Genomic DNA, 22,768 nt, shown 5'->3' on the forward strand with positions numbered 1-22,768 from the left:
GAGGAGGAGGAAGCCAACGGAGTGGACGAGGAGGAGGCCGACGGAGAGGAAGGCGTGGCGCCGTGGTGGTGGCTTGCCGTCATTGCCGATGGAGGCCGACGGGGAGGGAGGAGGTGGCGGCGCGTGGAGTGAGGTTAGGAGTGGTGATCGGGTGGATGAGGGTGAGGGTGAGGGTGAGGGTGAGGGTGGGTGAGGGAATTGAGGATGGGGAAGGTGACGTGATTGGCAAGGTGAAGTGATGGATGAGAGTGGAGTAGGTGAGGGTGATGGATGAGAGTGGGGTAGGTGAGGGTGATGAATATTGAATGGGTTACGGGTGAGGATGGGTTAGTGAGGGACACGTGGCAATATTTATTTATGCCACGTGTCCTTAGTTATAGCTAGTCAGGCTATCGAGCCTAGCCTGAGCGAGTCAGCTCTAGCTCAGGCTCGGCTCGATATTAATTTCGAGCCTATTATGATGGCTCGAGCTCGGCTCAGCTTTGACCGAGCCGAGCCGGACTCGAGCTTCACCCGAGTCGAGCCCAAGCCAAGCCCGAGCTGCTCGTCAAGCCTGACAGCCCTACCCCTTTATATGTATAGAATCGTCAATTTGATTGTAAATAAATTATTATAATACAAGATTCTATTGTTTTTGCAGTTCCTGCAACACTTTTTTCTCTAAACTTGCCTCTGCACTCATAATTGATTCAAAGAAGCTGACTTTATCTTATAAAAAAGTAGTGTCACACAAACTAGTGAACCGAGTAACAAGTTGGCAACCAACAACTGCAAAAACACTTCCCATTAGGTTAGAAGGTTCAAAAGATTCCTTTTCACAAATTCTCTGCTGCCTTCTCGGTTTCCTGTGACGAATGCACAGCTTTAGTCGCTCTCTAATCCATCTTCTCTCCCTCTTCTCCTTGTTCTCCCTTTTTCTTCAATGAAGCATAACTGGGTTCCACCCTGTTTTCTCAAAAGATTAAAAAAAAAAAAAGATAATAAGGGAATCTTCCTTTCTCGTTGTTCAAATTGGCCAATATATGACAAACCTCCCATTTCAGCCTGGAGAACAAGAAACGGCAGATGATAGACTTCCCGACAAACTTGCACTGGATTTAATGCATCATCTTAGATTAGGAAATGCTGAAATATAAAGTAGCTCAAGCTGAACTGATTCTAAATCTACTAGCCCACATTAATTTACTCACATCAAGAAAGATAATAAGGGTCGAAAATTTTCACCACTTGATAGAAAACCCGGATGTAGCAAACTGCATCGACAAAATTTCTGGCTTATTCAGTCATTGAGTAGAAAAGAACAATTTAAGAATGGCCAGTTCTGACCAATCTTTTAACTACAACATAGCCCTTCAACAGTACCAGAATGCTGTCTTATCAAAAATTACATCAAAGCACAGAGAAACTGCTGATCTAAAGGAATATAAGTATATAACCATAGAAGGCTCGCAAACCAAAATATCTACATTATAAAAGCTATAGAGCACCAACAGGGTGGACAGCAGCTTCTTTCTGAGTTTTACACCTGCAACAGAAAATGCTTACAGTTTAATTCCAAGTCATAAAACGAACCACTTCTGGTGACTACTAGTCATACTATGGGCTATGGCTTTGGGAGAATGCTGTAGATGCATAATGGAACTACCGAAATTCTACTTCTAAAAAATAGGTGCAACTTTAAAAAAGTTAAAACTCCTCAAAGGGAAACATAATATAGGAGTCAAAGTGTCTGAAGAATGTCCAAAAATGTTCAAATCTATTCAATAATTTTAAATATTAAATACATTGTACAAGTGTCGGACACGGACAAGATATGTTTATTTGAAATGTTCGTGCTTCATAGCACAGAACTCAGTGGTGTAACATTCAGCACAAGAAACAAGTAAACCCCGAGATTGTAAACAATAGCAAGGTTCCAAAACTCGATATCGGGATCGAAATCGGCTGACCGTATCAAATCGAACTATTTTTATTATATAAAGTTTTAAATATTATTTAAAAATGCAAAAAAAATTAAAAATATTTAAAAATAATATAATAATAATTACTCACATATTAAGCCTAAAAACTAAAAACAATTTAAAAAGTACTCAATCAAAAAAAATTAAAGGAGAGTGGAAGAACCGAAAGAAAAAAAAATTAAGAAACAGATTCTTTTGCAATGAAGAAGAGGAGCGAGTAGAAGAACCGAAAAGAAAAAAATTACTTTTGTAGTGAAGAGAAAGGGGAAGGAGAGAGAGAGGAAAGAAAAAAATAAAAAGAAAAGGATTAAATACATTATATCCCCCGTATTTATACCTAAAATTACTTTACTTTAAAAAATCTCAAACTAGTCCTTATACTTACGAGTTAGTTTTTTTCATTTAAACTAACGGAGCGCACCCAAAAAATTTCAAATATTAAATGGTGAGCATTGTCTCCATTTTTTATTTTTTATAAACAAAAATATCCTTCCCCTCTTACATAAGCTTTTTTTTTCTCTTCAATAAAACACACATGTTGTATTTTCTTACTTTCTAGACTATGCCAACTATATAGTAAGTTTTATTAAACCTAAGTTTTAATGAAGTTTAATACTTATATCACATCTAAGAACAAAACTAATATGAGTTTAAAAATATCATATCAAAAACTCATCTATTTTACTTAATAAATACGACAAAGGCATTTTGGTCATTTGGGCGCGCTCCATAAACTTTGATAGCACAACTGATGGTTTACTTTAGTTGTAAGTACAGAAACTGATTTGAGACTTTTTGAAGTATAAGAAGGTAAAATAATTTTGAGCATAATACAGAATAGTAAAATATATTTAACCCAAAAGAAAAGTTTTGCTGCTGATGCAGTGAAGGAGAATAGTATATTTGGATCCATGAACAATAGTATATATCAGATTTTACGAAGACATATCACTTGCTCTATAGCCAGCTTATCCACGAAGATATTTTAAAGGTAAATAAGCATACCTATTGCAATATGTCCGTGATGCAAAATTATGATTGTTGCAATTACTGCACATCCAGTCTCCTTCACGCCATTGTTTTGCTCTGATAAATAAAATAACACGGCGAGGGTCATAATCAGAACGAAAGAAATAACTGTTCCACAAGAGAAAAGAGTAGTTGTGTGACTTGTGTCTAGCGATCCCTGACACTGTAAACCCAATCTACTACATTGCACTTACTAACTAGGATGCAGTATCAAAAAAAATATGGTTGCAGAAGCAGACGACCTCAAGTTTAAACTAAAGTACTTCTACAGAAACTTTACAAATAATAACTGCAAAGCATATTATTTTAAAATATCCGTGAACATATCAAGAGCTCCAAAACTCTCCCATCACAACATGAAATCAAAAATTAAATAGTAAATCTCTTGATAAGTAGTTAAATATTTTCAAATGCAAACTACTTCCACAAAGATTAATCTTTCATCCAGCCTATTTAAGTTTTGATCTCAGTAGACACAAGTTTCAGCAATTCAAATTAAAGATGCTCTGTTAATTAGGAAGGAAGCCAGAGAAACATCTTAGACATATAAGTTCAGTTATTTTGAGAACTTACTAAAACATATCAAGGATCAAATAATAGACTTAAAACAAGGGATGAACTTAGGGACCTCGTTAAAACCGAGTTTGCTAATTTCCTATTGGCTGGATTGGCACAAGGTAGCTATTCCCTGCTGCTTCAAGAGGGCTTTAGATTTTTTTAAGCCAGACGCATGCACTTCCTCTGGCTTTATGATCTCTCTCTAAGATATAGCACTAATGGAGGTCGCGCTTTTCGTCAGTCTCCTTTGTGGAATTTGACTCCTCCTCGTTCTTCTCTCTTTAAGTATTAGGGCTTTTGCACGGTTTTTCTTCCTTTCCTCTAAATAAATCTAACAGGGCTAAACCCACTTATTCTCGAGTTAAAAAACAAGGGATGAACTAAGAACACATTGAATAATTAGAAGCACAAAAATATGATAACAATTTACTACAAATGTACCAAAATTTATCAATCCTAACAATAAACTTCGACAATTACATGCAGAAGTTAGGTAATCAGAAAAGACATCTTTATTATACAAAAAAATCTCTAGATGATTGATCTACCAAATCCTTGTCAACGAGAGAACAGAGATCACGGAGAACTTGAGAACACTACTGAGGATTTATAACACAAAACACAGGTTATTAAATGTTAATCCACTATAACATAAACACATGTTGAGCACACTACATGGAAGAATTTTTTCCCCATTAAACCTGAAAGACCAATTAAATCGGATGAATCTTTAATTTTCTCATGGATTTTGCACAAATGCTATTATCATTTTCCTCAATTTTACACAATTTAAGTTCAACCATGATGATGAAACAAAGGTTCCAAAACTTGGTATCAGGATCAAGATCGGTTATCCAACAAAACGATACATATCAGTCATATCGGTCATATCGATCACTCATATCGGATCGAATTTTTTTTAATCATATAAATTCTAAATATTATTTCAATACAGAAAATTTTCTAAAAATTTAGAAAAATGATAAAAAAATAATTATTATTCACATATAAAGTCTAAAATCTAAAAATTATATTAATTTATTTAAAACTTTAATGAATACCAAGTTGGCTCTCCCTTCTTTTTTTTCTTCTCTCTTTTCCTCCCTTTCTCTATTACTGCCAAGGCAAATTTATTTTTCTAATTTTATTTCCTTTCTTCTCTCTACCTTCTCTCTCTTATTGTCACAAGGCAAATTTTATTTTTTTATTTCTTCTCTCCCTCTCCTCTTTCTCTCTTTCTCTCTCAATCTCTCTCTTCCTCCTCTCTTACTGTCACAAGGTAACTTTTTTTCTTTGATTTTTTTTTCATTTCTTCTCCCACCCTTCTCTTTCCCTTCCCAATCTCTTCCTCCCCCTCTCTCTCTCTACTCTCTCTCTCGTCTCTCGTCTCTCGTCTCTCGTCTCTCATCTCTCGTCTCTCGTCTCTCGTCTCTCGTCTCTCGTCTCTCTATCTCACTCTCTGTTACTGCAGCAAATTTTTGCTGCAGTAACAAAGTTTGAAGGAGAGACAGAGAGAGAAAGAGATTGAAGAAAAGAAAGAATAGAAGAAGAGAGACGCTAGAGGGAGAGAGTAGAGAGAAATGAGAGAGATGGGGCACCGGTGAGAGAAGAAATGGAAAAAAAAAATTAGAGAGAGAAGAGAGATGGAGTGAGGGAAGAGAGAGGGAGCCCGTATCGAGCAGGATCAGGCGATACCTAGCCGAAACTAGTTACTAGATTAGATTTGGCCATGGGGCTATGGCCGATCCCGATCCATTTCGGCCGATCCCACTCGGGATCGACCGAAACTTGGAGCCATGGATGAAACACATTCCTTGAGTATAAACAAGTAATGAGAAAGACGATAGGAAAAAATTAAATCAAGTGCTACAATATAAGCATTCACATAGAATTCTAGAAGCAAGTGGCTCTCCCCGACCCAAAACATCAATAGTAAAATACATGTGCAATTCATGACCTACTTAAAATGATAAACAGCAATTTACTAGAGCCAAGTCTAGGATAACGTAGTCTTAAAGTAGGAACGCATACCTTATCAACTCACCTAATGTATCTTGCATCCCAATCCAAGTTTTACATATCAGTATTGATATTTTTTGTCGGAGAAAATGATATGTATTAGCCATTTTGACCACTGTATCAGCGATTTCAGTTTCAGACTATTTTTTATTACTTAAATTATAAAAAATGAAATAAACAAAGAAAATCCTAAAAGTTTGAGAAAACAAAGATAAGAAAATTTAGATTACTCATGTAAGATAGTAATATAATTCAAAGAGTCAAAAATACTAAGCATAATGTCGAATTATAGATGAATTCATCACCTCCACAATGGAGGTTGTAGGAAACCTCCTATAGATGAGGCTAACAACCACCTTGGTAAAAGGTGAGTGTAGGTGCGTTAATAGAAAAGCTAAAACAAGGTGGAGCAAATGAAAAAAAAAAAGCAACAAAAAGTAAAAGAAAGAAAAATAGAAAAGAAATGTAAGAATGTGGCGCTGGAGACATCAAGAGATCAATAATTAACGTCTCGAATAATATTCAGGTTAGATACAATTTATGATGTGATCAACATATAGTCCACATAAAAGAAAAATCAAAATTTTCAGTCATAGACTATACGACCGATACATATCGAATGATACTAGACCGATACAACTGATACTGGGGTGAAACTAAGGAAAAACTGATTTCAATCCCAGTTTCAGATCAGTAATGTCCGGTACCAATACATATCATTATCGACCCGATACTTCAAAGTTCAGACCGTGTTCCAATCTTTTCCTTCACATAATGCCTAAAATCCCTTCAACATTCTAAGCACCATACCTAGAATATAAAGATAATGAGAGTTCTACATAAGCATTCTCATAGTGGCTCCAAGAACTTCCGTGCAAACTCTCCATTTGTATATTTCACTACCAACATATATTATCCAAATATGCATATACATATATATATAATAGATATAATTGTATATATAGATGCCACGAGAGAAAGCTAGAGTTGGACTAAAACTTTATACTTAAATTTTGTATATTTCAGTATGATATAGCTCACAACACTGCACAAGTACAGGATACAAAAATCTTAAACATCAAATACAATAGGAAATTAATGTGTATGTATGGAATCACCCATATATACTTACATATATGTGTCTGCATATGTAATATATATATATATATATCTTATTCATTATAGGAATTGTAGTTAGGAGATGATAAAATAAGAATATAAAGAAGCATCACCAATCTAATCACTGAAAAAAAGTAAACATTGGTGACAAAAAAACATCCAAAACATTATAGAGAATGTTAATCACTAGGATGTAGAAAAAAGAAATTGCAATTATACATCACAATGGTTGTTACTGTTGCATAAGCTACAAATTTAAATCTCCTTCAATCCATAGGACATAGGATATAACCGATAGACATATCTAAACTCATTCTTTATGCAAAAGGAACCATCCCACCAACTAGAACCAAAAGACAATACTCGTTCTATTTTGGTGTTGCTCGTCGCCAGCAGTGAAACATCTAAATCCCCTCGACTGCAGTATTCAATAAGAAATAATGGATATATTTCATTCATATCAGCACTATTTTCTGCTTAGTAAATTATAGTTTACACTCTTATGGTTTGGCTTGATTTTAACCTAAATATAAGAAGATTCATGGAGCTCAGCAGAGGGTAGACGCCATGGCAAGAACTATGAAAAATGACCCAAAGCAGATCTCATGCCTTCCATACTAACTTATATTTCATGGCTAGAGTATCTACGTCAATAAAATTATTCTCTATAAAGAAAGAATTGAGGAAGACATGAAATTAGGTTGAGAAAGAAAGAAAAGGGACAGAAGCAGAAGAATATAATTAAATGAATTAATAGAGAAATGGTAGATAAAACATGAATAATATGTATTTGTAAATTTCTTATAAATTACAGATAGTAATTTTATCAATGCTATACTTTGGTAAACATAGGTAAACACTCGGACAGAAGTGAGTGTTGATGACTATTTTTTTATTGTTGACCTTTCTCCCCCCATTTCACTCTCTCCCCATAGATAGTACAAGGTCTTCATGGTGGCTTGATGTGGGGAGAATCTTAAAAATGCAATGGTAGGCTACCTACTAGTTAATAATGGTCCTACAATGTTTTAATTGACTTAGATCCTATTATGCATGTATTGACATATTCATGCTCACACCGCCAATCAGCAGCCATGCAGGTCTTACCACCCGCCATTAATTGCCCCAGCCACTATGAACCCAATCTCCCTTGACAAAAGCCAAGCCAATGGCATGGCAGTGTAATTTAAATTTCCACCATGGAGGCAGCCACAATCACTTTTGGGGACAATTCTACTTTACATATATGCAAAATAAATAGAGCTAGAGTACTGAGGTAGATGATTCGAGGGCGTAATTCCATAGTCCAGTATTGGTGCTCTCTAGAAAGCATGTTATACATTGATGAAATAAAGAAAGACTGAAGTCCTGACATTGATCATGTATCGCATGAAGACAATTATCTTGCCTCAATATATCTCTAGGTATAAAGAAACAAAACTTGTGAGAAATTTACATCCACAAACACATCGAGCCTATGAACCCAGTAGCAGAAAAGCTTTTGACAGAATTTATTTGTGACTTCATATAGTGTAGATATGCATTGACATATATATGTATATGATGCATGTATCTAGGAATAGGATAACTTGACTGTAAGTATTCAAAGGTAAATATACCCTTTTCCTAGAAGTGCAGGCATCCCCGCAATTTGTGGAGATTGCGCATTTACTTGTCCAGAGGATAAAGCAGCCAAGTTCCCATTAGCATACTTAGAATACATTTCAGGTGCTTGATCATCACTGCATCTTGCGTCTTCCTCAAAACCCTCAAACAAGTGATGTTGGTCATTTGTCTTGGATTCCAGAAAAAAAGAAACACTAAGTTAAATTTTAATAAGCGACATACTACAACAAATTGCCCAAGAAAACATACCGAAAACTGACGATTCATATTCCCTGCATTAAGCCTTTTACTATCCCAGTCATTGACAAACTCTTCGGATGCCAATCTTTTTGTACCCAAGGCTGAAAGCAGCAGAAGACAAAGAGTTCACAATAAAAGTCTAATGAGGCCTGCCATGGCCTTAGAAAATGAACATAAAGCTAGATATGGGAATTCTAACTAGAAACATGATACATGGATATAGACGATTGTCTAGCTACCAGCAACTGATAATAACAAGCGCAAGGAATAATATATCTAGCTAGAAGAAGATATGAGCATTATCAATAATTAATGCACACCAGAGGAAAACTATCATGACAATGGAATGATATGCCATCTGGTCAGAGATTTAAAATTATAAGAAGAATGATCAGGGAATTATTGCATAAGCAAAGAGTATAGATGATATGAGTATCACAATACAATGTAGGAAGAACTTGTGCAATAAAAATTTGGAGCAGATTATAAGTTCATAACATTCATAAAGCAATGACTTATGACAATTACTGATGAGAACTAGATTTTCATTGTTTTTAATTTTCGGATGCATTTTATATCTTAAATTTAGATTTGTTTTTAGAGTGTCATTCGGTTAAAATTCCGAATATCTAGGAGACTTGGTTTTTAGTTTGTTTTTTGATAAGTTTTGTTAGGATTTGATTGATCTTTAAGTTTAATTATCGATTACATTAGGAAAGATTCTGATAAATTTAGATTGTAATTTGATGTAATGTCGTCATCTCTATATATGAAGGTCAGGGGAATTCCGACAAATGAAGAAGAAAAATCATGGAAAATTAAAAAAAGAAATTATTATTTTGTGGAGGATTCCGCTGCCCACATGTATCACTTTCTCCTTTCTCCTTCTTCTCCTCCTCCCTTCTCTCTTTCACTTTCTTTATCCTTCACAATCTAGGTAATGTTTCTTCCCTCACAAGTCAGGAGGATTCATCTTCTATCTCCCACAACTAGGTGATTTTTTATTTTCTTTCCTCCACGGTTTGGTGGATTATTTTCTATTTTACTCCTATCTATCATTCTATCTAACAATACTAGTATGAAAAAGGTATCTAGAGACAGAAATAGAGATTCATTGAGATTTGAGGCCCTATATTTTCTCCTTGGGCATGAATCTAGGTAGGCTACATCAATTATGAAGCTACAGAATAGTCTCAAAAGACTGTACAAGTCTCTCACTCTTCTTGGCATAGAAATTAGAAATATATTTCAATCTCTACATATTGTCTCACTTTTGTTAGATGTCATTTTATAACTGCATAACATTAAAAAACCATATTCTTTTGAGTAGGAAAAAGCATTACAAGTATTATTTCATTTTAAGGTTCAATTATACCTACTCAAGGTAATTAAAGAAAGGATAGGATTGGTCAAAAAAATTCAAAGGGACACCAAGAGCAACCGATCAGTCATATAGAAATGTATCCAGGTGGCCATATTCTGCAGTGTGCCTTTAATTAGAGCAAAATATATAGGAAATAAAAGCTCTAATATAAGAACACCAGATCATTATCTTAACAAGAAGTTAACTGAACAAGCAAAAGGAAGATTCTCTTACTTGGAAAAATATCTGAAACTGTAGTCTTCATTGTTGCAGAGGGTGCATCAGAAGGTATAGGTGAATTGCATTCTTTGCACTGCAGAGAAATGAAAAGTGAACTTTTATCCTCTCCTATAAAAGTGAGGTTGTGCAAAATTACAGGAGAAGATTGAATAGAAAAATATCTTGAATAGGTGGGATGCATTTCCAGAAGATAAGCAGATAACTAGGCCTAAATCTAACGAGAAAAAAATTATAACAGCAGATTCCAACATCTTTTGTGAGCTACATCCACTATATTTTATTGTTAAATTTCATTAAACCAAAATTCATATTCTGTGTGGCGGAGCAAAGCTCAAAGCGGTGCTGAAATTTACCCAAACAAAAAGTATCAATCAACATATTGCATTTCATGCATGTTAGGGACTAACTTTGAAAAGGATAAGTGTTAAAATGGCTAGAAAAACAGAAATAGAGGAATAATTAGTGTGTATAAGAGTCTCATCTCAAAAGAAATCAGCCTGTACAGGAGTCACAAGAAAATTATTCAAAGTACACAAAAATGAAATCAAAGTGAACATGTAAACAATCACCTAGACTTGGAAAAAAAACAATCTCTGACTGTCAGGTCCGTCAATTGAAGAGGTGAATAACTAATTGAAAATCAGCTTACGACAAAGTCAATTAAGGCTAGGAGTAATACCTAAAATGATTGTATAGTAAAAATGAAGAGACTGTTTTCATCTTAATGGGTCCAACAGATTATTTATTAAATATAGTAAGTACTTCCATGTTTTAATTTTTAAATTGTAAAGACAGAAAAAAGAGACAATTGGGTAGTACTACGTGGAGGCCGCAGAAAATCAAGCTCACATTGACACCATAATGAGGCATGGACAAAATGTAGGAACTGCAAAAATACTACAAAATGGAAATTAACTAAAATATAATTACCTGAGAACGTGATGAGTAGTTATGGAAACCACAGGTACATATCCAGTCACCATCACGCCAATCTTTTGGAACAATAGGAAATTGATTTGTGTTGCTGGCATACGAAATTCCACTGGTATTACTTCCAGTGAATGGCCAACTAGGAGATGAGTGAAGCCCATATCTACCAAGTCCCCCATATGACCAGTTAGGATTTGCTAGAAGTGACTGTTGCAGAGCCAAATTGCCTGGCATCCCAAAATTCATCTTTAATCCTGCTAGTCCCTGTGTTCTTGCTACATAGTGTGCATAAGTAGGCAGAGACATTCCAGGCATTGCAATTGCTGGCATTGCTGCTTCTTCCTTCGATTTGCCGCACTTTTTGCAGTTCTTTCTGGATGCATAATTATTGTTACTGCAACCTACTCATCCATTTGACACACACGCCAACCAGCAGTGCAGATAGCGAGAGAAGGCAGCCAAGTAACACACCAACCAGCCATTCCCAACCAAAACACACACAAAAGGATAAACACACGCATGCTGGTCATTCACCCAACAATCAATTGAAGTATCCTAATCTCAACTACATAATATGAGTATTACAAGAAAGCAGTAAACTACAAATACAGTTTCTGGATAAATCCAGTTCATTCATGTGACAAGAACATGAAAAGACACTTAGTGACTTACATTAAAGTTGTAGAACCAAAATTCCAGACGTAATTAATTGCCAATTCCCACTTAGTACTATTTCATAAATGAGCATTTGCTACTCTTATCAAGCAATTATGACAACTACCAAAACCTACCTCAAGGCAGGACATACTCCATTAATATTTGAGAAGTTCAGTAAGAACATTACCAACAACATCCAATACAATTGAACTTCATGAGTCAAATGTAGGCAAAAGTAAAAAATCTAACTTTCAGATGGTATTAAGTCAATTTTTCTTTTCACAGGGCAAATGAGCTCTTTTAAATGTGTATCACAATAAATGGAATTAGGTGAAGTTCATCTAAATACTAAACAACTAGAAAATAAAAGAATATAACCAAGGTTTCAAGGATCGGAATTGAGATTGGGATCGAGATCGAGATCGAGATCGGCCGTCCAAGAAAATTTGAAAAGAATGCGGTTGAAGACATCAATTATAGTTAGATATATTTTAGATTTGAACTGAATTTAAAAAAAAAAAATAGTTTCAACCAAATTTCAGCCGATTCGACCAAGACGAATCAGCTGATACGACCAAAACTAGCCGATCCCAGACCAAAATCAATCAGTGATTTTGGATACAGATCGAGATCGATTATGGCTAATTTGACTCGGAAACCATGATTATAAACTATTGACAATATAAATAAATACATATATATATATATATAATATTTTTTGAGCTTATCGAGTCGAGTCTGAGCAAGCCAACTTCTGCTCAAGTTCAACTCAAAATTAATTTCCAACCTCATTTTTTATCCAGGCTTGGCTCAGCTCAATGCAAACCGAGCTCAAGCCGAGCCATAACTGAGCCGAACACGTGCTGCTCATTTATTTTGACAGCCCTACACACACACTTTCACATTGGGTGAGGCCCAACCTATCTTTAGCCTATTCTTGATTAATCTAAGTCTAGTAATCAATATACTATTCCCTTTGGCCATATCTTTCACTATAAATTTCAGACTTGCTAGTTTGTTAAGTTTAAACTGAATGGGATTTAATCTTACTTATATTTTAATAGAAAACCTTATGATCATTTACTGGTTTTTTTTATCTATATTGCTGGATTCATTTAATCTACATTTGATCACATGTTTTCCACCATTTGTTCAAAATTTTGAGTTGCATTAAGTTTCCAGAGAGAGCACACATCAGAAAACTCTATAAGACGCACTTGGCAGATGAGAATATTTCATTGTCAATTTAAAGGAATCAAAATCAGATCTAGGGATTGGTTGGTTAAAGCTCATATATTTACATCTATGTTCAACTTTCCTCAGTAACTGCCTCTCGCGAACAAGCTCAATTTAATGGGTTCATATGACTGGCGTTCTGTAATTGTATCCAGTAAAACCATTAGAACGGCAGATATATTATTTAGGCCTGGAGTCTCCAAAAAAAAATAGCTCACCAGTAAAGAACAATTGCACCGAAGGATGGAGGAACAGATAAAAGGAGGATTTCAATGGCCTAAGTAGTTGATTAGTTGGGAGTTTTATCTTTATAAGCTGTTTCCGTCCATTTTTGTTGTTACTGCTACTGTGAATTCGTACCCAACTCACTATTTGCTTTAAATTCTACGGATCTAAATTTGCTATTTCCCTTCCACACTTGTTACATCTAATGTCGTAAAAAATTAGAAAAAGAAACTCGTCGCAATAAAGTTATCAAAATCTGAGGGGAAAAAAGAGAGAAATTAAAAGATTTACTTTACGTGCATCATTGCAGATTTCCACGACACCAAAAGTCATCAAATCAATATCACCCATCACAAGTTCGTTCACTCGCATCAAGAAAGATACTAAGAAAAAGAGGGAAAACTAATCCAAATTCTTTGTGCATTAGATTCGTATTGGGAGGGAATTAAAGGTTACCGGTGCAGATCCAGTCACCGATGCGGGGGAGCCATTTCGAATCCTTGGGAGTCTTGGTGTCGACGAGTAGGCGTGGCTGCTTGCACCGGTTGCAGAACGATCGGAACGCGTAGTTGCGGTTCCGGCAACCGCCGCAGTCCCAGTCACCCTCCCGCCCTTCACTCGCCATCGCCGGTGACCCTCTCCACCGGATCACCGGAACCCTAGAACCACCACCTCCACTACCGAAAAGATAAGAGGGAGAGAAGGCAGCAGCAGCAGCAGCAGCAAAGAGGAGAGGAGGAGAAAAACCCTTGAAAAAGAACAAACAGTTGAGTCGCATATTCTCTCGCTGATCTGATGGTACGATTACCCGCGGAGAAGAGAGGCCAAAACTCAGTATTATCCACCGATGCAATCCAAATTTACCTCAACCAATGGTATGGCAATTTTTGATCCTACCTGAAGGTGTTAAATGGGTATAATGGTGTTCTAGGGTGTGATTGATTTGTAAATGAGTAGTATTCATATTTATTATCTTAATTTGTGTAACTTATTTATATTATTTATGATCTAATATGCCATCTTATTTATGACACGATTACCATCGGAATAATTAATTTCTAACAAGAAATGGATTTTATTTATAATGCGAGTAAATTTGTTTCAAACCTAACTAAACACATTTGTAACTAAATAATGGATATAAATTCAAATATCTTCTCTTACTTGATAAGTTACTTATGATTCTCTAACCCGTTTAGTAGTAGATCGTATTCATATTTAAAAATATGTCAAAATTCAAGGAAAGCTATGCCATGTAGCCATCTGCCATTAATTTTGAGCTCGTATCTTACGGTGGTCAAGTAATCACAAAGAATAAAGAAAAAAAATAGTGCAAAACTTTAGTCTACTAATTCAAATTCAAGTACAAAGAGTTTTCACACTCTAATCTCTCTCAATATAAAGGTGGTTATATCTTTCGGGTTTTTTCTTTGCATAATAACTCTAAAACCTCAACTTAACTATTTATATGGGTGACTTGATGGAAAAAAAACACCTTAAATATGTAATATCGTTAAATTATTTTGATAGTCTGCCTCCTCCGAGCTTGCTGTAGCAACACTTTTCTATCTCTTCTTCTTCTTCTTCTTCTTCTTTTCATTAATAGAGCCTATGGAATAGCAGCAGATATCTAAATCAGAAATTTAACGGTAAGACTCCAATTAAATTTGAAAGTACCTTTGTGTTCTAATAGTACTAATTGCTCCTTCTGGTGTGCACTAAATTTTTGCCATGTAATCATATATTGCAGGTCTTATTGTGACATTGTTTTGATATTTTTTACATGATTAGGTTGTCATTTTTTCTAATATACAAAGTTTCTTGTAGATTTGCAAAATGGGTATCCTGCCTACACTTTGAGAGAAGAGCTTATCCCTAATACCTATATGAAGATTTGGAAGATGAAGTATTTCATTACCATGTTTGATACATAATATTGGCCAAAATATTTACTAACTCATATAACCTTTTAATTGCTTTTCTTATCTTATTATCAGTTATACAGTTGGAAATAGATGCTTCATATAGTTTTTCTAGGCTTTGATATTTATTATTTCTACGAATCAATACGATACCAATTTGGTGTGCCAGATTGGGTCAGTGATTTATAAGAAAAAAATTAAATTATTATGAAAATTATTAAGTATGGAGAAAAAGTTTCTATATAAAATTGCTCTTTAATTTTTATATAAATCACTGATTGAGAAAACGATTTATATGCGCTAACCAATCAATATGAAAACTATTGATTGGAATTGAGATTTAAAAGTCCATCTAATCTTGTATATAAGTTTTGAAGCACACTAAGACTCGTTAAATTTTTTACAGAATGACTAATTTGGTCAAAACTCAAGCTGACTATATTAAGTCCATCAAATTTTTTGATTGCGTGTCTAATTCACTTTGAAACTTAAATACAAGATGATGTGAGTTAAAAAAATCAATTGAAACAATAATTTTCAATTATAAATCAATGAATGAGTCAGTGACTTATATGAAAATTTAAAATTTTTTAAAAATGGCTAAATATAGAATAATAAACTCAAGTTAAGTAGACACATCATGAATCGAAACTAAAGTTGTTGACTGAACTAGATGTATTTTTAAATTTATTTATCAAAATAGATAGCACTCGAACTTAAAACCAAAAGGAGTTTATTTTATTATAGCCCTAACTAAAATACTTAACTATTAAGTGTTTTACTTATCTAAAGTAAAACGCTAATAATATCATAATTTTTTGTTACGAACCGATCTTATCCAATCCACAATGGTTCTAAACTAGATGAAGCTCCTTCTGAAAAGATCTGCGAACAATCTAACCGACAGATCCTTCTAAATTTTGGAGATATTATTGTTCTTGGAGATAGCTTTCTAACGAATCTAAGATCACAGGATATAGGCCGTTAGATCTCAATATATCGACCAAATGGTGGCAGAAGATCAATTAGATTATAATTTGATAGTCCTCCACTGGCTAGATAGATGATAGGTTTACTCCTTGGTGTGAGGGAGGAGAAGTTGTTGTAGAAGAGGGGGGGTTAGAAACTGAAAGAGGCTGACTAAAGACTTGAGCGGTAGAAAAAGGAAAGTAGAAGAGGGCGTCAATGGCTAATAAACCCTAACAAAATCCATACTTTCGCCGCGGTGTGTTCGAACGCGCCCGATGGCGTTCGAAGGCAGAATTTTCGTTCTCTGTCGATGCAAACATATGCAGGCATTTGAACGACCCGATTCCATTCAAACGCACAATTTGCGTTATCTGTTTTTGTGAATGTGTGTAGGCGTTCGCATCCCCGTTCGAATGCGGTCCCTGCAATCGAACACGCTCCGGCAAAAATGCTTTTATTACTTCTAACAAACTAAAGTAGACAAATAGGCTCAACCCAATAAATCCAATGCTGCGAGTGGAGCCAATATGGATTGAATTATATCATTCCACCACACTTCCGTTCACATTGCCCTCAAGGTGTCAACTCAGGATACTGGTCCATGAAATCAGCTTCCGGTATCCAAGTCGCCTCATCCACTGTGCGTCCTTGGCACTCTACCAAAATCTCAGTCACCCACTCATCCTAAACTCGAGTACATCGGTGGGCTAAGATCCGAACTGGAATAGGAGTACTCAGTTCGAATTCGGACTCATCAACTTTAGTCATTGTTGGCTTGGGTGGAACAACTCCAATGGGCTCGGTAAGGGAAACTCGAGACTTGAGGCTTGAGACATGAAATATTGGGTGTATCCGCGCCTCCGCAGTAAGTCTAGGGCAGTACACCACAGGCCCAATCCTCTCGATCACCTGGTATAGTTCATAAAACTTTGGAGCCAACTTTTGATTGGGAATGAGTCTAACTGAGCTTTGTCAATATGGTTGGAGCTTAATGTAGACCCAACCCAGTCTCCAATCGAAAGGGACCTCTCTTGGTGACTCTGGTTATAGACTTGCTTCATCCTGTTTTGGGTAGCTGCTAAGTGCATCACGAGTCTCCTCAACACCTCATCACGATCTCGCAAAACTACATCCACCTCAGATTGGTTGGCTCGGGCCGATGGCAAGTATGTATGCAAGGCTGGGGGTGGCTGTCCATAGATGGCCTCAAACAGGGCCATGCCAATGGCCGAATGAAAGGTCGTGTTGTATGACCACTCAGTCCATGGCAAATAAGATAACCACTACCGCAGTCGCTCGCCAATAAAGCACCTCAAGTACTGCTCTAAGCAACGATTTAATACCTCGGATTGGCCGTCCTTTTGAGGATGATAGACTAAACTCATATGAAAGGTAGTCCCTTGGAGCGCAAAGAATTTCTACTAAAATTGACTCACAAATATAGGATCACGATTTGAAACAATCGATTTCGGCATACTATACATCTTAGCCATGTTGCGCACATAAACCGTCGCGACCTTCTTTGCTGTGTAAGGATGCGCCAAAGCTGAAAAATGTGCATACTTGCTGAGGCGATCTACCACCACCAATATCATGGAATATCCTTTGGCCTTAGGTAAACCGTCAATGAAATCCATGGCGATATCCTCTCAAACCTCCGCGACCTTCTTTGCTGTGTAAGGATGTGCCAAAGCTAAAAAATGTGCATACTTGCTGAGGTGATCTACCACCACCAATATCACAGAATATCCTTTGGCCTTAGGTAGATCATCAATGAAATTCATGGCAACATTCTCCCAAACCTTCATTGGAATCAAAAGCGATTGAGGCAATCCAGTAGGTTTTGCCGACTCCGTCTTTGCTCTTTGACACACTTCACAAGCCTTGACATAGGCTTATACATCTTTCTTCATCTCAGCCCATGTGCAACTCTGACTCAACCGTTTGTAGGTGCGCAACACCTCTTCATGTTCAGCTATGGGAGAGTTATAGAAGTGGCGCATCAACTCCAAGCACAAGTGATGGTCAGCTAGAACAATAATCTTGCCCTTGTCCACCAAGAGTCTGTCCTTCACCACCACTCCTTGCATACAGCTAGGATCTGCAGCACGATCATCCACCATCTTCATGGTGTCGGATCATTCTTGTAGGTCTCTTGTAGCTGCTAGAAAAAAGAAAAAGCAGGCACTAAAATCGCTGCCAACTCGGCTAGATTTGGGCACCTAAATAAGGCGTCGACGGTGCCAATTTCAGCCCCCATTTTATACACCAACTCGTAGTCATATTCAAGTAGCTTAGACACTCACGTTTGCTGGGCTGGTGTGTATATGCGCTGCCCAAAGAAGTATAACAAACTCCTTTGATTAGTGCAAATCGTGAAGCGACGCCCGATGAGATAAGACCTCCACTTAGTGATAGCATGAATGATGAGATAAGACCTCCACTTGCTCATGTAAGCCACGGGTCTGCCTTCTTGCATTAAAATAGCCCCCACGTCGACTCCGGATGTGTCACACTCAATGGTGAATGGTTTGATAAAATCTGCTAAAGCAAGGACCGGGGCTGAGATCATCGCTTTCTTCAACACTTTAAATGCTTCCCTTGCTTTGTCCGTCCATGTGAATGCACCCTTATGCAGCAAGACCGTGAGGGGAGCCGCAACCTTGCCATAGTTCGCCATAAACCGATGATAGTAGCCGGTTAAACTGAGGAAACTGCGTAGCCTTTTGGCAGCGGCCAATCCACCATACTTTGGATCTTCTTAGGGTCAGCTTCCGTGCCATTTTTAGATATAATGTGGCCTAGGTAGTCGACCATTTGTTGTCCCCATGAACACTTGCCGCAATAGGCTAAGTACCGTCCGAAGATGTCCCAAATGCTCCTCCCATGTATGGTTGTATACTAATATATCATCAAAGAATATCATCACATATTGTCTCAAATGAGGCCTAAAGATATTATTCATTAAGCTTTAAAAGGTGACGGAAGCATTGATAAAACCAAAAGGCATAACGAGGAACTCTTCAATCATGAGTTTTAAACGTCGTCTTGTGCACATCGGATGGTTTGACTCTAATTTAATGGTACCCAACCCTCAAATCTAGCTTTGAGAAGTAACATACACCCGCCAATTCATCTAGCAACTCTTTAATCACCGGTATGGGGTACTGAATCTTTGATGGTAATAGAATTGAGAGCTCGATAGTCCACACAAAATCGCCACAAACCATTCTTTTTCCGCATGAGTAAGATCGGTGAAGAATAGGAGCTTTAACTTGGTCTTATCATCCCGTTGGACAAACATCTCTCGGATCATCTTTGTTATAGCCTCCTTTCGGATAAATGGATAATTGTATGGTCTCACATTTGTTGGACCCACCACGGGCATGATCTCGATGTGATGGTCTTGCACCCTAGGTGGTGGCAATCCATGTGGCTACTAGAACACATGTTTAAATTCCTACAAAACAACATTTAAATTAGCGGGTAAGTGTGCTGGATCATCACGTCTTTGGCCCCTTCGATGAGTTGCATGAGGAACCCACAACACTTAGATTTCAGCAACCCTTCTAGGGACTACAGTGCCCCTTTTGTTTCCATGTTTGATGTAGCTAATAACTGAACTCCATCACCATGGTGGTGAAGTTAAAGGTGACCGGTCCAAGATTTCAAAGTCATTGCACCCCAAGTACCAAGTCGGCTCCTCGTAGAGCTGATAGATAAATATCAATTTAGAAGACATGGCCCTGAATTTGCACCTGGACCTTGCGGCATATTCCCTCCGTTCTCAATATGGTGCCATCACTAATGATCACATCAAAGCCGTTAGAAGGTTTCGACTCTAATTCGAACCGCCTCACCATTCGTGAATCCATAAAATTATGGGTTCTTTCTGAATCAATAAGAATTAAAACTTTTTTCTTCTTGATGATATCTTCAACCCATAGAGTTTTCAGAGTTGGCTCGCTGGCAAGAGAATGAAAGGAGAGTTTGGCTTGAACTTTAAGTGGTTTGTCTTCTTCAGTGTGGCCCACTTCTTCCTCTTGCTGCTCCTCAAGATCTTCAATGGGATTATCCTCTATCATCTCTTCCATAAGCATGATGACTGCGGACTGTTTGGCACATTTGTGGCCCAGTGTAAAGTGCTTGTCGTGATAGAAGCATAAGCCCTTTGAGCATCGATCTTTGACTGTCCCCTAGGGTTAGTGCTTGTCCGTAGTGGGGGTGGCCGATTGAGGTTTGGCCGAACCCCACCCCAAACGTGCCACACCCGAGACTGGTGGTCTAGGGTTAACACGCGGGTCGCTAATGTTTCATGTTGGACGGTGAGTAGCCTTCAACTCCTTTATCTTTTTTTTCATCATTTGAGCTGTTGAGAAGGCTTTCAACAAGGTAGTAGGATGAGACGCCTTGACTACCGCTTGAATATCTCGACGAAGCCCAGAGACAAAAGTGCTTTTGAGGGCTGAGTTCGACCACCCGTAGACTCAATTGCTAATTCTTTCGAACTCCTCTTGATAAGCTCTTACATAGATCTTTTGGTTTAGCTTCGTCAAGGTGGCTTGGAACTCCTCATAGTCGGAAGGTTTGAAACACACACAAAGCGCGTAAACTCCTCTCAAGTGACGAAAGCACGCGTGCGATGCACTGCTTGATACCATCTCATCGCTACATATTTAAGGTGGAATGAGGCCAGAAGCACCTTTTGGTGATTAGGTGTCCCTTGATAAGTGAAGAATTGCTCCACCTTATAAATCCAATCCAATGGGTCACCATTGCTGAATTTAGGAAATTCGACTCGAACGATGCGGAGTTGTAGCATTTGGTCGCGTCTATTCTTATGTCCTCGGTGAATCAGCTCTGGTAGTTGGACCCTTGGTTGACATAGGGGCTCCTACCACTCATCCCAAGGCTTATCCTCTGGATGTGGGGCCATAGGTTCCCTCGGATGCAAGGGAGGTAAGTTGGTGCAGTGCCCGTGCGGTTCGTCGCGTTGTTGCCATGGTGCCTCCAGGATCAACCCTCGTCGGTTCCCCTCTCTAGGTAAGGGGCATTCTTCATATCTTCGATAACGCTTAGGGGTATACCTTGGAGGATGGTTCATGTCAACAAGGGTGGTACTGGTTATTATGAACCAGCCTGATCCAATCTACAATAGTTCTAGACTCGATAAAGCTTGTAACTTCTGAAGGGATCTACGAACAATCTAACCAAGGGATCCTCCTAAATTTTGGATATGCTGTTACTCTTAGAGAGAGCTTTTCAATGAATCTAAGATCACAGGATTTGGGCAGTTAAATCTTAAGATATCGATCAAATAGTGGCCGAAGGTTAATTAGATCATAGCTTGATAGCCCTCCAATGGCTAGATAGATGCTAGATTTACTCCTTGGTGTAAAGGGGGAGAAGTTGTTGTAGAAGAAAGAAGTTAGAAGCTGGAAGAGACTAACCAAAGACTTATGCGGTAGAAGAAGGGAGGTGGGAGAGGGCGCCAATGCTAGAGACAAGTAGAGAGAGAGATAAGGGGCAAAGCTAATTCAATTATCTAAGATAAACTCTAATTAGAGTTTCTTTCACATATTTATAGAGGCTCACCCTAAAGACTCATCAACTGAGTTAAATAATTCTAACAAACCCTAACAAACCTTAACAAAACCCATATTTTCACTGCGGTGCGTTCGAACGCGCCCGATCATGTTCGAACGCGAAATTTTCATTCTCTGTCGATGCGAACGTATGCAAGCGTTCACGTTTGAAAGGCCCGATTCCGTTCGAACGCACAATTTGCGTTCTCTGTTTTTGCAAACATGTGTAGGAGTTTGCATCTCCGTTCGAATGCGCCCCGACACAAATACTTTTATTATTTAAAACAAACTCAACTAGATAAATAGGCTCAACCCAATATCGTGAGTGGATCCAATATGGATCGAATTGTATTATTTTTAAAAAAAATAAAATGCTAATCTCATCGACGCTTTTCTTAAAACACTTTTATTGAATCTTTCTTTTAGCTTTGGAATGTTTTTACTAAGAAAAATACTGATAATATTATTACTATTCTCACTTTTAGATAAATATAACTATTAAACGTTTTAGTTATTAAAATAGATTTTAAGTCTAGGTATTATCAATTTTGATAAATAAATTTTAAACTAGAACAAGTTTGACCCATTTTATATTTTTTTTACCGAAATAGACTGTAACTTAAATTTATTATCAAATGAGATCTAATTTACTATAGTACTAATTAAAAATTTCGAACTGATCAATATTTTTATTGTTAGATACTTTATTTTATCTTAACCGCTGAAAGACTAAATTAAAAAAAAAAAAAAAAAATATATATATATATATATATATATAAAATGCCAATCAGTTCAGCCTTTTAGGACCAAACAAAAATACTGATCGATATTTTGCCTAGGGACTGATCAATATTTTTTATTAGGACTATAATAAATTAAATTCTATTTAATAATAAATTAAAAAAATAGTCTATTTTGATAAAAAAAAATATTTAGAGCAATGCTAGTTTTGTCAAAACCTCCAAAAACTCGGTGAACCTACCCTTAAAAATTTAGGCAGCCATCTCAATGTATTATTCTAAAAAGTATAGCCCCCTACAACGGCTGCCTCGACTGAGTGAGCAATGTAATTATTAATTTATTACTGTC

At 37.0% G+C, this 22,768-nt stretch overlaps 1 protein-coding gene across 1 annotated transcript; it reads right to left on the minus strand.

Moving 5' to 3' along the window:
- Positions 1–1,246: 1,246 nt before the first annotated feature.
- On the minus strand, positions 1,247–14,137 carry LOC140784242 (uncharacterized). Its single transcript, XM_073131519.1, has 7 exons — positions 13,660–14,137; positions 11,086–11,486; positions 10,150–10,228; positions 8,562–8,653; positions 8,306–8,481; positions 2,967–3,047; positions 1,247–1,525 (listed from the first exon to the last, which is right to left on the minus strand). Exons 1-7 carry the CDS (start codon positions 13,979–13,981, stop codon positions 1,477–1,479), a joined length of 1,200 nt encoding a protein of 399 aa, XP_072987620.1. The 5' UTR covers positions 13,982–14,137; the 3' UTR covers positions 1,247–1,476.
- Between the last annotated feature and the right edge of the window lie 8,631 nt (positions 14,138–22,768).

The sequence above is a fragment of the Typha latifolia genome, chromosome 3, assembly GCF_019914945.1.
Source record: "Typha latifolia isolate L0001 chromosome 3, TyphaL0001v2, whole genome shotgun sequence".
Classification (NCBI taxonomy): domain Eukaryota; kingdom Viridiplantae; phylum Streptophyta; class Magnoliopsida; order Poales; family Typhaceae; genus Typha; species Typha latifolia.